Source organism: Pipistrellus hanaki (assembly GCF_964339955.1).
Source record: "Pipistrellus hanaki genome assembly, chromosome: 2".
NCBI lineage: Eukaryota > Metazoa > Chordata > Mammalia > Chiroptera > Vespertilionidae > Pipistrellus > Pipistrellus hanaki.
Window position 1 is genome coordinate 106,387,034 of NC_140504.1, and position 16,636 is coordinate 106,403,669.

A 16,636-nucleotide genomic window follows, 5' to 3' on the forward strand; every position below is an offset into this window, starting at 1 on the left:
GCCTTCAGCTCTCCCCACGCTTCTACTCCCTATGGTAGCACGGGCATGCGCCGAGTCTTTCCTCTACTCCCACCCCTCCTCCTCCTCCTCCTCTCCCCCTCCCCCTCCCCCTCCTTCTCCTTCTCCCTGTCACCTGGTCCCTGAGAGCGCGCACCATCTCACATCCCCACTACGTGGCCTGGGGCGCGCTCCCCAGCCCCTCCCTCCGCCGCGCGGCTGAGAGCGGGGTCGCAGTGAGCTCGGCCCCTTTAGTTCCCGCGCGGCCCCGCCCCGCCCTCTCGTTCCCGCGCTTATCACCTGCCGGCCAGGCGCGGGCGGCGACTTCGGGCGCGAGGGGGAGCGCGAGGACGACCGGGTCGCTGGAGGTGAAGCGAACGAGGATGGCGGCGCGGGCGGCCGGGTCGCAGGAGGTGAAGCCGGCCCGGACAGCGGCGCGGGCTCCGGGGCTGCTGCAGCTGCTGCTCGCGCTCTCGGTGCTGCCCACGCTGGGCCCTGCCTCAGCGGCCAAGCTCAACATCCCCAAAGTGCTGCTGCCCTTCACGCGAGCCACGCGCGTGAACTTCACGTTGGAGGCCTCGGAGGGCTGCTACCGCTGGTGAGGCGCGGCCGCGGCCCGGGCTGGAGGCGGCGGGCGCTGCCGGTGCGCCGCGCGGGGGAGGCGGCGAGCGGGGCTGGCGGCCGGGCCTCCTCGCGGGCCGCGGCAGCAGGTGCGGGGCCTGACCGGGCGGCGTGCAGCCGGGGCGCCCCCGCGTAGGGCGGCGCCGCTGGGCCTCTGCGCCAGCGCCGCCTAGGCCTGACGGGCAGTGACCTGCTTTTTTGTGGGTTCCTCGGGAGCAGGGGCTCCACCCAGCCGTCCTGACTCGGGCCAAGGGTTCTCAGGACTTCTGTAGGGAGTGGAACGTGCCCGAGCGTCTGGGCCGGGACTGGCGTCCTGTAGTGTTCTTGTTCTGTACTCCAGGGAGCAGGTGGACAGGGCCCTGCCAAGCCTAGTGATGGGGTACTCATACCTGGCACCACAGTGGTGTGGGAATTAGGTTTGTGGAGAAGTGTGGAAGGCGTGTGTGGGAGTCAAATCATATCCCTGCAGCATCTTTGGCAAGAACATAAATCTGTGATGAAAGATCTTTTGGAGGGAATACTGGGATCTGTTTGACAGACGAGAAATGAGACATCAGACTCACGCCCAAGTTTCTGAGTGGAGTTAGCCATGATGCCTCAATCTCAGACACCTCCTATCCTGGCTTCTCAGGGGAATTCAGGGATTCCACACTCATTGTGGGGGATGTGATACTAATAAAACTAGAGGGCTCTGTTCCTCCTCTCAACATCAGGGCAGGGTGATGTGGTCCAGTCCTTTCATTCAGCAGATGGGGAATAATTCGGCTTCTGTTACTAGCAGGGTGGAGACAGCCTTTGGTGTGACTGAGGCCCCCACCAAGATGGGCCTTGCTAGAGATGAGAAGGAGGAGGTAGTCCCCTATCTGGCTCCTTCCCCTCCCCCCACCCCCATCTTTGCTCCTCCCTTTCTTTCAGAGTCTCAAAGCTGAGTCTGTTGTGGCTTAAAAAGGTGGGATCACATTACAGAGAAGCGTGTGTGTATTTTAAGCTTCTTCGAATATTTGTCTGTGCAAATATGGTGCCCAGAGCAGCATTTTCCTTACTTGCACCATTTTATTTTTCTGTAAGTTGGACTCCTAAAATACAGACATGCTATGTCAGCCAATTGCATTTTGGGTTTAGTGTCTTTTGTTCCTGCAAGGCCTTGTTTCTGGCTGGCTATCAGAGGCTGATCTTTAGCTTTAAGTTTTCTATATCCCTATCTAGGGCCTTGTCTTGTGTGGGAAGTTTAGCTGTTCATGGTTTACAGGAGATACATGCTCACTCTCTGGTTGAAGTTGTCTATTCTCTTAATATATTGGTGAGAAAGAGGAAGCTGGTTATTAAAAACAGCTGGCTTCATAGGAGTCCTTTTGGGTGTATTTGTATGCTACTTTCTCTGAGCTTCTTTAACCCTAACCCCTTTTACTCCCCGAAGTAACAATCTTTTTTTTGTGTGTTTTCTAATTGCATTTTATTCTGAATGGAGCAGATAGAGTAGGGTTATTTTAATTTACTTGTTACAGCTTCCTAGGGGAAAAAAACAAAGGACTTAGTCTCTTGTGCATCAGAAAAACTTTAACTGAGTTATAACGTGTTTTGCATCTGATACATAGTTTTTATTGCAAGTGTGTGACTGCTCATTCTATGTGTCTCCTCAGGTGTTTGTGATTTCCCCTTCACAGGAAAATCTTCCATCAATCAAGTACTGAAAATGCTTTATTTATTTTCAGTAGTGCTGTTCCTAGTTTTATCATTTGTTGTTTAGTTCAGTGATTTCCCACCTTTTTCATCTCATGGTACACATAAACTAATTACTAAAATTTTGCGGCACAACAAAATTTTTTGCCAATCTGATAAAAAATAGGTATAATTTTGATTCACACCAGATGGTTATTGCTGTATTTGCTGTTGTCAATTTTTTTTTTTAATTTAACAATCTAAGGGAAAATAAGTCATTGCCCCTGACTAAAGCGTCACATATTGCATGTTTTAAAACTTCTCTTGGCACACTGGTTGATAATCGCTGATTTAGTTGGCATGCAGACAAGTTGTATGAATGCAGTAATCTAAACCTGGGAGGAAATACCCTCTGCATCCAACGAATTCATTGTTAAGTCTCAGTGATGAAACACAAAGAAAGTGTAAACTCTCCTGAACCTTGGAGATACTTTTGCTTAGCTGTAGAATTTGAGGTCAAGTTCCAAATTTACTGAAATCACATGCCCGAGCCAAGAAACAATTTTGTCTTCCTGTTTCTTGATTTTACAGCATCAAATAATTGGGCAGTTTTAGGGCCAGAGGAACTATAGAGATCATCTAGTCTAACCTGCCTATGTTTTAGTCTAAGCCTCAGAGAGGAACCTGCTGTCTGTGATGTTCTGTAGTGTGATAGGTCTGTGAGTTGAGCAAGAGCCCATAGGACTGTGGTCGGCAAACTGTGGCTCGTGAGCCACATGCAGCTCTTTGGCCCCTTGAGTATGGCTCTTCCACAAAATGCCAGTGCCTGGGCGAGTCCATTTTGAAGAAGTGGCATTAGAAGAAGTTCAAGTTTAAAAAATTTGGCTCTTAAAAGAAATTTCTATCATTGTACTGTTGATATTTGGCTCTGTTGACCAATGAGTTTGAGACCACTGCCATAGGACATAGGACGCTTCCAGTTACACCACATTCAGGAACTTACAGCCTCTGGCTAATTTGCCAGACTAATTAAATCCCTCCAATTATACTCAGCATCGCTGGTTATGCCACAAGTTCCTGATTCTTTTTAAATATTTTGTGTGATTGAAAATGCTCCATAGAGTATATTTCATTAGGTCCTTTTTTAAGATATGTTTTATACAAAAATTACATTTTATGGAAAATTGTAGAAAGAGTAATCCCATATGATAAAAGGCAAATTGAACAGCGGAACCATTGGTCGATATGACGAGCACTGACCACCAGGGGATAGACACTCAATGCAGGAGCTGCCCTCTGGTGGTCAGTGCACTCCCACAGGGGGAGCTCCGCTCATCCAGAGCCTGGCTCAAGGCTGGCAAGCTCAGTGGTGACAGGAGCCTCTCCCACCTCCACAGCAGCACTGAGGATGTCCTACTGCTGGCTTAGACCTGCTCTCTGTCAGTCTGACTTCCCCTGAAGGCGCCCCAGACTGCAAGATGGTGCAGGCTGGGCTGAGGGACCCTCTCCCCTTGAGTGCACAAATTTTGTGCATGGGACCTCTAGTATATCATAGTTCTTCAACTGTAATACAATCAATCAGTCACCATTTCAATTTCCTTTTACTCATTATTTTTTCCCTCTTTGCTCAAACCTGGTATTTAGGACACTTGGTAACCTCTTTCTCTTCTAACCAGCAGCTAAAATTAAAGTCCAAGTACTTTTCTATGCTGTTTCAAAATCTTCCTAGGTATTCAGTGTCTGAGCACTATTCTGCTAAGTAGATGTTACATTTTCTGCTTATTCTTTTTCTTTTGGTTGAAGTCCCAGGATTTCTGGATTCTTCAGTGGGCTGCCCTGGCTTGGAGAAAGTGTCTTAGTCTGGTTTCCCAGAAGCAGAGCTCAAGACAAGGATTTAGTATGTGTGGCTTATTAAAAGGTTTCTTTGCTTAGAAGTGGAATAGGGAAGGGGAGATGAGTGAGGATGTGGTTTCAGAGAAGGTTTCGCTGTGGGCTGATCCACAGGACCCTCTGGAGTCGACTTGCATGCAGGTTGTCCTCTTGAGGTGAGGAGGAAACCAAGCTTGAACTTTTTTACCCAATCAGCCATTGGCTGGTCCTGAGGGGAGGGGTGTGTGCAGTCTCCCAGGCCTCTGGTTGGAGCCTAATGGCCAAGGGTGTTTGACTGGACAGGGTTGTAGGTGTAAACTGTGAGCAACAGTGCTTCCCACACCCTGTAAAAAGCAGTTGGCACCTGGCAGGGCATACACAGTGCGCACTGAATCGAGCTGTGCACAGGCGGCCGGAAACATGGAGCTGCCTAATGTGTTTGCCAGGATTGGTCCTGAACTAGGTGCATCCTCTCACCACAGCCCGGCACTTCTCAGCCACAAGTGTAAGGATTGTTGGGGAGGCAAGTGGGACCCCCTTCTGCTGCATGGGCCCTGTACAGTGGAACTTGTCCTTGGAGTATGCGATGTCCCAGGCAGCTCAAGTGACCCACTGAGAATCAGTGGGCATGAAAGAGCCACAATCCCTTTGTTCTTGCTGACCTGCTTCTGAGAGCCCATCACTTCCCTGAGATTTGTACTTCCCAGGGCCCCTCTGCCTGCCCCCAGCAGGAGGAACAGCACATTGCAGCACTTTGCAGGCTGAAGTTGGGGAGGGAAGATGAGGTGAAGGTTTCCTTTGGCTCCTTCCAAAACCCCACTACATGCTGAGCCAAGTTGGAACCTCATCCAGTTCCAGCACCTTCTGCTGGGTTCACAGACTCAGCCTGCAGAACAGAATAGTTCACATGTTGGAAGCTAGACAGGTGAGGCAGTATGCCTGACAGGAACTGGCTAATCAGGTTCTGACATTAAAATAAAACATTTATAATGTGGAAGCTTACAAAAAAGTGGACTTGATTCTTCTGGAGGCTGATCAGTTTGCAACTTCTGCACCCATTCATTGGGCCTTCTGTGGCCTGTGATTCTGTTCCCCTGGTCTGGAGTATTTTTCCCTTGACACCCCATTTGTAGGCACTGTTCATCCTTACACACTCAGAACAGTCTCACTCCTTGCTTCTGCAGAGGTCTTGGAATGGTAGACTGTGTTTGTGTGTTCTCACTGGGGGTCATATTTGGTGTTATTTTTGGCAGAGATGCCACATGCCTACAGGTCCCAGGACAGTGCTCACTGTGAAGAGCTGTACTGCCCGAGTGCCCTAGAGCAGCATATTTCACAGGTGAGAGGTAGGGATTCACTTAACAGGTAGGTCATGGATATTTGTGACTGTATGAGCCAGGTACCACTTCAGGTCCCAGGGGTGACAATGGACAAGCAGAGGAGACCCTGCTTTTCTGGAGCATTGACTAAGGAAGTACAGGCCACATTCCTAGTGGTAAGTCTTTGAGGACATGAGCAGTGTGCTGTGTCGAGCTGCGGAGACCTGTGTGATTATGTAGAGGGCAATCAGGAGAAGCTGCTGGAGCTGAGTTGGAACCTGAGTGGGACCAACTGGAGGGAGCAGCAAGTGCAGAGGTCCTGGGGGTGGGAGTGGTTACTGAGCTTGTTGGAAGAGCACAAACAAGCAGGTTTGGTGAGGGGAGCTGTGTTAGGAGATGAGGTTAGAGAGGTTGGCAGGGGCGGGGCCTGTGGGACCTTGTGGCCTACGGTTAGGAGACAGGAAGGGGGTGGTCAGGGTCAGGAGTTGTGTGACATTAGCTTGGGACTGGTTCTCTGGGCCTTGCTCTCTCCTCTGCATCTGGACTGGGTGCTGCCTGCAGCTTTAGTTCCTGCAGGACTGGTGGGGCCTTGCTAAACTCCCTTCATGAGACCCAGAGAGGGAGGTGCCTGCAAGTGTGTGTTCCTTTCAATTGACCTGGTGCCCGGGTTATTTACTTCCTGCTTCTTTTCTTGGTTCCCCATTCTGCTCATCTTCCGGCCTGCAGGCCCTAACTCTGCCCAGGAGGGGCTGGACCTGCAGATGTATAAAGGGTGGGCTGTCACTTCCACTGCCACCCCCTCCCTCTTGGCACAGCTCTCACTTTTTCTTCTCCCTGTGGTTTTCTGGCCCGAACCTCCCTGTCCGGGGCTCCCCATCCTCTGCTCAGTTCCTGTGCCTCCCAGAGCGCCAGACACATTCTGTGTGTTCCAGGGTTTTATGTGACATTAAGATTGGGAAAGCTTTACCCTTTCAAAATTCAGTGTCAGTCCTTTAGAGTTCCTCAAAATAAACATTTATTTCCGGTTCCAATATGTTGTTTATATATTTTTTCTTTAAAAAATTGCAGTAAAATATATATAGCATAAAATTTAACTTCTTAAGCATTTTTAAGTGATCGGTTCAGTAGCATTAAATACATTATACTGTTGTGCAGCCATCACCGCCATCCATCTCCAGGACTCTTTCATTAGTGCCCAGTTGAAACTTTATACTCATCAGCCACCAACTCCTCATCCCCTTCCTTCCAGCCCCTGCAACCACCATTTTACTTTCCTTAACACCTTTTAATACTTGTCTGTCTTCAGAGGGAACAGGACGATGATGGCTCAGAACCTTTGTAGGCAGCAGTGCTTCCCCACACAACTCCTCCTTCCCAGAATCTAGTAATATTGTTTTGACTTACCTTTGTTTTTATCGTTACTACAGATGAATGGCAAACGATAGCAGCTTTCTATTTACAGAATTGATATAGGTTTCCTTTAAAGTACTGTTTCTATAAAGAAGAATCAATTCAAAGGAAAAAATAAGGAGAGGATATAAGGGTTACCTGGATGTGACTGGATCCAGGAGGGCAGCATACAGCAAGGGCCCAAAGGTGAGGAAAGGTTGGCAGAGGGACAGCTGCCCTGTGGCCAGAGGCACATGTCCAGAGGCAGGAGCTTGGAAGATTGTAAGAGGGGTGTGGCAGAGGGAACCAAAATAGCAGGATCAGTTTGTGTGTTTTTTTCTGCTCATCTCTTTGCATATTATTCCCCATTTAATCCTAAAAACAAAACTTAGCACTTGTAGGAATGACTTCCACTGCACAAATGGAGAGCCAGAGACTAGGAGCCTCATAGATAGTGACAGAGCCACTTTCAAAACCAGGTCACTAGCTCTAGAGCCAGCTCAGACCTGTGAGGCAACAGGAAATGAGCCAATACTTCTCAGCTAACAGTTGGTTTACCTCGTTCCTTCAAAAGGGTTTTAGAACAGTTAGTGCCACTTGAAAAGCAATGTCAAGGATACATGTGGGGTGAGAGATGTTTGAGGAAGGCTATTTTCTGCCTAGGTTTGGAAGCTGTTCCCTCCCTGTGGACAGGGGTGGGAGGCCTTTGTCCTTATTTTTTTAAAAAAATAAATCCTTATTGTTCAGATTATTACAATTGTTCCTCTCCCCCCCCCCCCCATAACTCCTTTCCACCCGGTTCCCACCCCACCCTCTGCCCTTATCCTCCCCGACTGTCCTCATCCATAGGTGTACAATTTTTGTCCAGTCTCTTCCAACACCCCCCACACCCCTTTCCCCCTGAGAGTTGTCAATCCATTCCCTTTATATACATACCCCTGATTCTATTATGTTCACCAGTTTATTCTGTTCCTCAGATTTTTTTATTCACTTGAGTTTTAGATTCACTTGTTGATAGATATGTATTTGTTGATCATAATTTTTATCTTTACCTTTTTCTTCTTCTTCTTCCTCTTCTTAAAGAATACCTTTCAGCATTTCATATAATACTGGTTTGGTGGTGATGAACTCCTTTAGCTTTTTCTGATCTGTGAAGCTCTTTATCTGCCCTTTAATTCTGAATGATAACTTTGCTGGATACAGTAATCTTGGTTGTAGGTTCTCGCTATTCATCACTTTGAGTATTTCTTGCCACTCCTGTCTGGCCTGCATGGCTTCTGTTGAGAAATCAGCTGATAGTTGTATGGGTGCTCCCTTGTAGGTAAACAACTGCTTTTCTCTTGCTGCTTGTAAGATTCTCTCTTGGTCTTTTGCCATTGGCATTTTAATTATGATGTGTGTTGGTGTGGTCCTCTTTGGATTCCTCTTGTTTGGATTCCTGTGCGCTTCCTGGACTTGTAAGTTTATTTCTTTCACCAGGTGGAGGAATTTTTCTGTCATTATTTCTTTAAATAGGTTTTCAGTATCTTGCACTCTCTCTTCTTCTAGCACACCCATAATTTAGATGTTGGTAGGCTTGAAGTTGTCCCAGAGACTCCTTACACTATCTTCATATTTTTGGATTCTTTTTTCTTTTTGCTTTTCCAGTTGAGTGGTTTTTCCTTTTTCTTTATTTTCTTCAAATCAAATCTTTACTTGATTCTTGCAATCCTCTAGTCTGCTGTTAGGTCTCTGTATAATATTTTTTATTTCAGTCAGTGTATGCTTAATTTCTAGTTGGTTCTTTTTCATATTCTCGAGGGTCTCACTAAATTTATCGGCCTTTTCTAGAAAATTCTTGAAAAACCTTGTAACTGTGGTTTTGAACACTATATCCAATAGTTTGCTTTCCTCCATTTCTTTCATTTGTGACCTGTTTCTTTGTCTCCGCATTTTGACTGCTTCCCTGAGTTGATAGAGTGGCTTTGTGTGGTAGGTGTCCTATAGGGCCCAGTGGCTCAGCCTCCCCAGTTACCTAAGGAGGACACTTTTGGTGCACCCCTTTGTGGGCTGTGTGCACAGTTTTGTAGTTAAGCCTTGATTGTTGTTATTACTGGGAGGAATTGACCTCCAGGCCAATTGGCTGTGAGGATCAGCTGTGTCTACGCTGGGAGAACTTCTGTGCTGGAGACAGACTTATAAGATGAGTCTTGCAAAAGCCTCTGTGCTCAGGTTGGATGGAGTGGAGTCTCAGGACAGAGCAGACAGCATTGGTTTCCCATCAGCCCTGCCCTAATAGGCTCCTTTGTTTCAGTGTCCTGTGATAATCGCTGCAACCACCCTCAAGTTCCACCTGCTGCCAGACAGTTCAGTTTCTCCCTGAATGAGTCTGGGTCCACAGAGTCTCACCTGGAACTGGAGTTCAGTGCAGCTGAGAGCTTTTGTTTCCCTCCCACTTGAGAAGGCCAGCTGCTCACTCAGTTGCCAGTCCTCTCTGCACGCACGTCTCAGTACCTCTACCTCCTGCAGCTCCTCTGAGTCTCACTGTGCTTTTCTCTTTCCTTCTAGTTGTGGAATTTCCACTCAGCTAGCCTTCCTGTGGTTCTGTATGATGGACGTTTTGTTTTTTAGTTGAAGTTTTGGAATTGTTTAGCGAGGCAGCAGTTTAGTTTGCTGCCATCTTGGTTTCTCCCTTTGTCTTTATTTTGAATAATCTATGTGCCTTCAGTACAAGGGAGTGGGACAATGTCCAGACCAGGGGTTGAGAGCCAGGCTGGACTGAGGCATTTTCCTAGGAATATGAATGTGGGCAGATTACTTATCATGTAGAGGTTTTCTTGTGTACCAAATGGGGTTTTAATATAATTAAAATGAAATATTTGTGATGTGTTTCATTCTGTGACTGACACATAATAAGCACATAATAAATGAAAGTTTTTTTCTTTAAAAAATATAGTAACAGTAGTTTGAATGAAATAAGGCAATGAACCTTAACAGAATTCAGTCAGGGGGATTTCATTTGTCTAGATTCTTCTGACTGTATGTAACAGGAAACTCAAACCACAATAGCTTAAATAAAACAATGGCATGTTGTTTTGGCTCATAAACCTGAAGGCCAGGAAGAATTTGGTTTGGGCATATGTGTTGCAGGGGTTTCTCAGCAGGACTTGGTCTCTCAGTCCTCAGGTCTTAAACTCAACCAGGTGCTCTTCTGGGATAGCAACAAAACAATTCCAGCCCTGCAGCCCCCAAAATCAAGTCTAGTGGGGCACTGAACCCTGGAAAACCAGCGGAACACACAGCTGATTCCCAGGCCCCGGGCACCTGTTTCCTAGTATCCAGAGCAGTGTGAGTACTCTGGGCTCATGGTCTAAGAGTGGAGAAGAGATGACACCCACAGAAAATCTGAGCACTGTTTCTGAAAGAGGTGAGTGGAGGCTGGGCCACCCAAACCAAGCACAAGTCCCCTACAGGAATGACACCCATGTGTGTGCATTGGCCTCCCTCACCTGTTTGTTGAGCTGTTTAGATGTTTGTGTGTGTGAGTGGGCAGATATACCTTGAGTGGGGTGCTTGAAGGGAGCTGCTGTGGTCTGGGTGGAGGTCACGGTGGGATGTGAGTGAGAATAATGAAAGGAAAGAAGGCAACATTGCTGTGTGGCCAGCTTTGAGCCTCAGTTTCCCCACTGTAAGGTCATGTCCTGGGCCCACCTCCTGCGTAGGACTTTGGGTATGGTTCTGAAAGCACTTGGAAAGGCCTTTTTTCTTCTTTTTTTCCTTCCCTCATTTAGGATATTTGGTGCCTTTTTTCCCCCCCTTTAGGACATTTGATAAAGTTAAGTTTATAATTACAAACCTTCCCATAAAGAAAACTCTAATTCCAGATAGCCTTACCTGTAAATTCTTTGAACATTTGTGAAGAAACTAGAGACCACGAGCATGAAATTCGTACACAGTGTGTGTGTGTGTGTGTGTGTGTGTGTGTGTGTGTGTCCCTCAACCAAGCCTGCACCCTCTCTAATCTAGGATCCCTCTCACAATCCAGGACTGTTGGCTCCAAACTGCTCACCTGCCTTCCTACCTGATTTCCCCTAACCGCTTCTGCCTGACAGCCTGATCACCCCCTAACAACCCTGCTGCCAGCCTGATTGATGCCTAACTGCGCCCATGCCAGCCAGATTGGCCCTAACTGCCCTCCCCTGCTGACCTGGTCCCTCCCCCCCAACTGTCCCCCCTTGCAGGCCTGGATTCCCCCCAATGCCCTTCCCTGCTGGCCTGATGGCCCACAATTGCCCTCCCCTGCCGGCCATCTTGTGACAGCCATCTTGTGTGCACTTGGGGGCGGCCATCTTGTGTGTTGGAGTGATGGTCAATTTGCATATTACCTCTTCATTATATAGGATAGTAGTACAAGTCCTTTATAAACTCTTTCAGGAAAGAGAGAAGAAATGATAATTTCCTAGATCAGTGGTCAGCAAACTGCTGTTTGCGAGCCACATGTGGCTCTTTGGCCCCTTGCGTTTTTAGCAAAGGCCAGCTTAAGAGCACCCTAATTAATTTAATAACAATGTACCTACCTATATAGCTTAAGTTTAAAAATATTGGCTCTCAAATTTCAATTGTTGTACTGTTGATATTTGGCTCTGTTGACTAATGAATTTGCTGACCACTGTCCTAGATCATTTTTATAAGGCCAACATTATACTGATTGCAAACCATACAAATACATTACCAGTAAAAGAAATCCATAGACCAAAGCACAAATTCCTTAACAAAATACTAGCACATCAATTCCAGGAAAATATAAAAAAGGATAATGTATCATGACCAACTGGGGTAAATCCCAAGAATGCAGGTTTGGTTTAACATTAACAAAGGAATCAGTATAATTCACCGTATCAACGGAATGAAGAGGAAAAGCCATAAAATCCCCATAGGTGCAGAGTAGCAACACCATTCATGAGAAAAACTTACAGCAAACTAGGAATAGAAGAGAATCAATTCACAGTCTGATAAAGGGCATCTACAAAAACATGTGCCAAAATCATATGCTAGTACAATAGGGCAAGAAGTGAATGAGCCACAGGCCTTGTCCTTGCCTGCAATGTCAGGTAAGTTGGACGGGGAAAAGCATTATTGCCAAGCTATTGTATTGGGGCCTTTGAACTTGTGATCTATTTCCCCCAGACACTCTTCTTTCGGATGTCCAAGAGCCCACACCTGCTGCTCCTTTACAGACATGTCGGTCTCCGCTCCCATGTCACCCTCTCCTCGAGGCTTGCTGTTACCATGCTACTGGAAATTACCTCATTTCCCTACCCTGCTTTATGCTTTCCATAGTTCTTTTTTTCTAAGATCCATATTCACTCATTTTGATGATTATTGTTCTCTTCCCACTGAAATGTAAGCTCTGTGAAGGTAAGGATTAGTGTATAATTAGTACTTTGTTGTATCCCAGCTTAGAACAGTGCCTAGGACATAGCACATAACCCAATAAATGTGGATTCAATGAATGAATGAATAAACTAGGGGTCCCAAGGAGGACCAGTGGAACTGTGGAAACTGAAAGGAGGGTAGGTGAGGAGGATCAGAGATGGGTCCATGGAAGAGTTGCCATTTGCCATGCGCCATGAGAGTTGGGCAACATGAGGGTGGATGAGAAGACCATGTGAAATGGAATGGAGCAAAGGAACGGAGCATGGAGGTGTGAAAGCGAGAGGGAGGGAGAGACTTCTCAGCAGAGGTTAGGCTTGAAGTCGGAAGTTCAGGCTCTTTCCAACAATGTGACCTTGAACCAGGGACCCTCTCTTGGGCCTGAATTTTTGCTTGTGGCTCTGAAGATGGTAAGGTGGGGACATTGAAGAGGCCATTATTGGGGCCCTGACAACAGGGATTAGGGTCAGGCTTCATTAGGAGAAGAGGATAGACAGGGAATGGCATAAATGGTCACAATATGGGAGGCCCCATATTTTCTTCATTTATTTAAAAAAACAGAGTTCTTGAAGATGGCGGCCTAGGTAAGCACCTAAGCTGCCGCCTCACACAACAATTTCAAAACAACAACTAAAGGACAGAATGGACATCATCCAAAACCACAGGAAAGCTGGCGGAGTGGGAAATCTACAGCTAGAAAGAAGGAGAGAGGCTCATGGATCGGAGTGGGAGCCACAAAGTGCTGAGGTAGGAAGACGCTTGCGCGCAGAGAGGAAGGGCCCAACCCAATTCCAGGCGAGCCCCTGGGGTACCCACGCTCTTGCACGGGGAATCTGGACTGTCAGACGGAAACTCAGGAGAGCCGCTGAAGGCAGAGGTCAGGCAGAAACTCAGGTGAGAGCACAAGGGCAGGGCTGATGGGAAGCCAATACTGTCAGCTCAGCCCTGAGACTCCACCCTCATCCAAGCTGAGCTCAAAGGCATTTGCAGTTTTGCAAGTCTGATCCTCTAAGACTATCTCCAATACAGAAGGTATCCCAGAGTAGATACAGCTGATACATCCAATGGGCCAGGAGGTCAATTTCTCCCAGTGATACCAACAGCAATCAAGTCTTAACTACAGCAAGGCTGTTCACACAGTACACAAAGGGGAGCACTAAGAGTCTCTACCTCAGGTAACTGGGGAGGCTGACCCACTAGGCCATATAGGACACCAAACACACAAAGCGATCCTACCAACTCTGGGAAGCAGTGAAAATGCTGAGACAAGGAAATAGGTATCAAACGAAAGAGATTGAGGAGAACAAAAGACTGGATATAGAGTTCAAAACTACAGGTATAAGCTTTTTCAAGAATTTCCTAGAAAAGGCCAATAAATTTTATGAGACCCAACTAAAAATTAAACATAAACTGGACTGAAATAAAAAATATTATACAGAGATACAACAGCAGACTGGGGGAACACAAGAATCAAGTCAAAGATTTGGAATACAAAGAGCCAAAGGACACTCTTCTGGAGAAGCAAGAAGAAAACAGAATCCAGAAAGTTGAAGATAGTGTAAGGAGCCTCTGGGACAACTTCAAGTGAACCAACATCAGAATTATGGGGGTGCCAGAAGAAGAGAGAGTGCAAGATATCAAAAACCTATTTGAAGAAATAATGTCAGAAAACTTCCCCCACCCAGTGAAAAAAATAGATTTACAAGTCCAGGAAGCGCATAGAACCCCAAACAAGAGGAATCCAAAGAGAACCACACCAACACTCATCATAATTAAAATGCCAGTGGCAAAAGACAAAGAGAGAATCTTATAAGCAGCAAGAGAAAAACAGTTGATTACCTACAAAGGAGCACCCATACGACTATCAGCTGATTTCTCAATAGAAACCATGCAGGCTAGACAGGAGTGGCAAGAAATATTCAAAGTGATGAATAGTGAAACTGGTTTGGCTCAGTGGCAGAGTGTCAGTCTGCGGACTGAAAGGTCCCAGGCTCGATTCCAGTCAGAGGCATGTACGTTGGTTGCGGGCACTTCCCCGATAGGGGGTAAGTAAGAGGCAGCTGGTTGATGTTTCTCTCTCATCGATGTTTCTAGCTCTCTATCTCTCTCTCCTCCTCTCTGTGGAAAATCAAAGTGATGAATAGCAAGCACCTACAACCAAGATTACTCTACCCATCAAAGTTGTCATTCAGAATTGAAGGGCAGATAAAGGGCTTCACAGATCAGAAAAAGCTAAAGGAGTTCATCACCACCAAATCAGTATTATATGAAATGCTGAAAAGTATTCTTTAAGAAGAGGCAGAAGAAGAAAAAAGATAAAAGTTACCATCAACAAATACATATATATCAACAAGTGAATCTAAAAATCAAGTGAATTAAAAATCTGAGAAACAGAATAAACTGGTGAATATAATAGAATCAGGGGCTAAGAAAGGGAGTGGATTGATAATTATCAGGGGGAAATGGGTGCGGGGATTGCAGGAAGAGACTGGATTAAAATCATATACCTATGGATGAGGACAATGGCGGCGGGGGGGGGGGGAGGGGAGGGAGGGGGGAAAGGGCAGAGGGTGGGACGGGTACTGGGTGGAAGGGAGCTATGGGGGGAAAAGGAGAAACAATTGTAATAATCTCAGCAATAAAGATTTATTTTTTATAAAAAACAAAAACAGAGTTCTTGTGCTCAGAATCATGTCAAATATTGAAGGACCACAAGCCCCTTATCGGGAGCCTCCTCCTGTTTTCTGAACTTGAGTGCTTACTGTGTGCAAGGCCCTGTGATAAGAGTTTTGTTACTATACTAAACCACTCTATCCCTTTGCACCAGGCACTGTTTTTATTCCCATTGTAAGAAGAGTAAATGGAGGGCTAAAGAGGTTAAGTCATTTGCTCAAGGTCACACAGCTAGTGAGTGGCAGCACTCTGCTGTCTCAGAACTTCACCTTCTAGCAGATATCCTTAGGCAGAGAGCTGAGCAAGGCCATGTTCCATCACAGAGTGCTGCTTACCCCTCAGCAGCAGGCCTTCAACTGACTGGGTGATGCCCACCACATTAGGGAGGGCAACCTCTTTATTCGTTCCACTAATTACCTATTGATCTCATATCACCAGGGGCCCAGAAAAAGACCCTAACACTTCCATGTAGGACTTGGGGAATGCCTTGAATAGGGGAGGGTGGGACAGATATGCCCACCAGCAGCAGAGGTGCATGGATGAGCGAAATATGTGCGAGCTGGAGCAGTACACATCCTTTGTGAGGTGTGGTGGGTAATTTAAAATGGAGCCTGCTCTCAGGAGAAAAGCCATATGAGCCAGGACCTGCTCTTTAACAGAACATGCTGTTGCAACCAAGTGAATTGGGCTGTTGGAGTAGGAGATGTGGCTTCAGCGGGGGCAGGTTACAGTGTGGATCCACTGGAACCTCACCGTGAGGGGAACAGTGAGGCCTGATGACATAGCATAGGTGAATCTGTGTTGTTTGTACCTCTTTAAAGTACAGCCAAAGCAAATGTCTTCAGAATGTCCTAGGAGGAGTCAGATAACTAAAAATAGCCTTCTGCTGGTAATAGAAATGCCACCCTAGGCTGCTCTAAACCCTCTGTGGATGGTTGGGATGAACCATTCTGGTTTTGAATGGAGCATTCTGGAGCCCAGAGAAAATTCTCAAGTGAAAGTGGGGTGGAGGATGTGACTGTCCCCACCCTGGTAGTTTGCCATGTCTGCTACTGACTTTTCTCAGCACTTTATCATTTATTCTGAAGTGTTTCCAGCCCTCCCAGAAGCTTTGTGAGGACCAGTCTGGCTCCCATTGCGCTGAGCTCAGCCCAGGTTGAGTGAGTGCAGGAATTCCAGACAGCTCTAGGCCTGTGCGTGGGCTCTCTCCCTGCATGGGTCTGGCTGTCTCCAGGCTGGGAAAGCCCACCACTGCAGGCCTTAGGATGGATGAGTGTCTTCTTCCCAGGCAGTTGGAAGTAAGGCACGCTGCTTTGTCTTATCTCCGGGCTACACTTACTGTCCTGTGTCAGCCCTAAGTGCAAAGAGCCTTTCTTAAGAGGTTGTAGGAGGGTTCAGCACTTGCTACCCACTGCCAGCCCTTGGCAGAGATCAGCAGATGCCCGTGGGAGTGATGAATTAAGGGTACTGTATTTGACTGGCTCTCCTCCCAAAGGCCTGCCCTCAGAACTGACTGTCCAGCCCCATAGTCTCTTACCACTCTTGGGAGTCCTTGATATGCTGCTGGGGCCACCTAATATTTGTGATATGTTGGATTAAGTAATATGTATTATTAAAATTAATTTTATCAGTTGCCCTGCCTATGTAACAGGTTGGAGCTGAGTATGGGAGGTAACTGATGGATCTCTCTCTCACTC

The 16,636-nt window shown here is 46.8% G+C and overlaps 1 protein-coding gene across 5 annotated transcripts in view; it reads left to right on the top strand.

Annotated features, from left to right (window-relative positions):
* The first annotated feature begins 248 nt into the window (after positions 1-248).
* Positions 249-16,636, top strand: part of NUP210 (nucleoporin 210) — a 134,715-nt gene continuing 118,327 nt past the window's right edge. For 2 of the 5 annotated variants that reach the window (XM_084872406.1, XM_084872410.1), the window contains exon 1: positions 251-595. In XM_084872406.1, coding sequence (XP_084728532.1) covers positions 381-595 — 215 coding nt within the window. In that variant the 5' untranslated portion in view covers positions 251-380. Of the gene's footprint in view, positions 596-16,636 lie in introns of all 5 variants that reach the window. The other 3 variants (XM_084872409.1, XM_084872407.1, XM_084872408.1) reach the window with 3 other exon arrangements.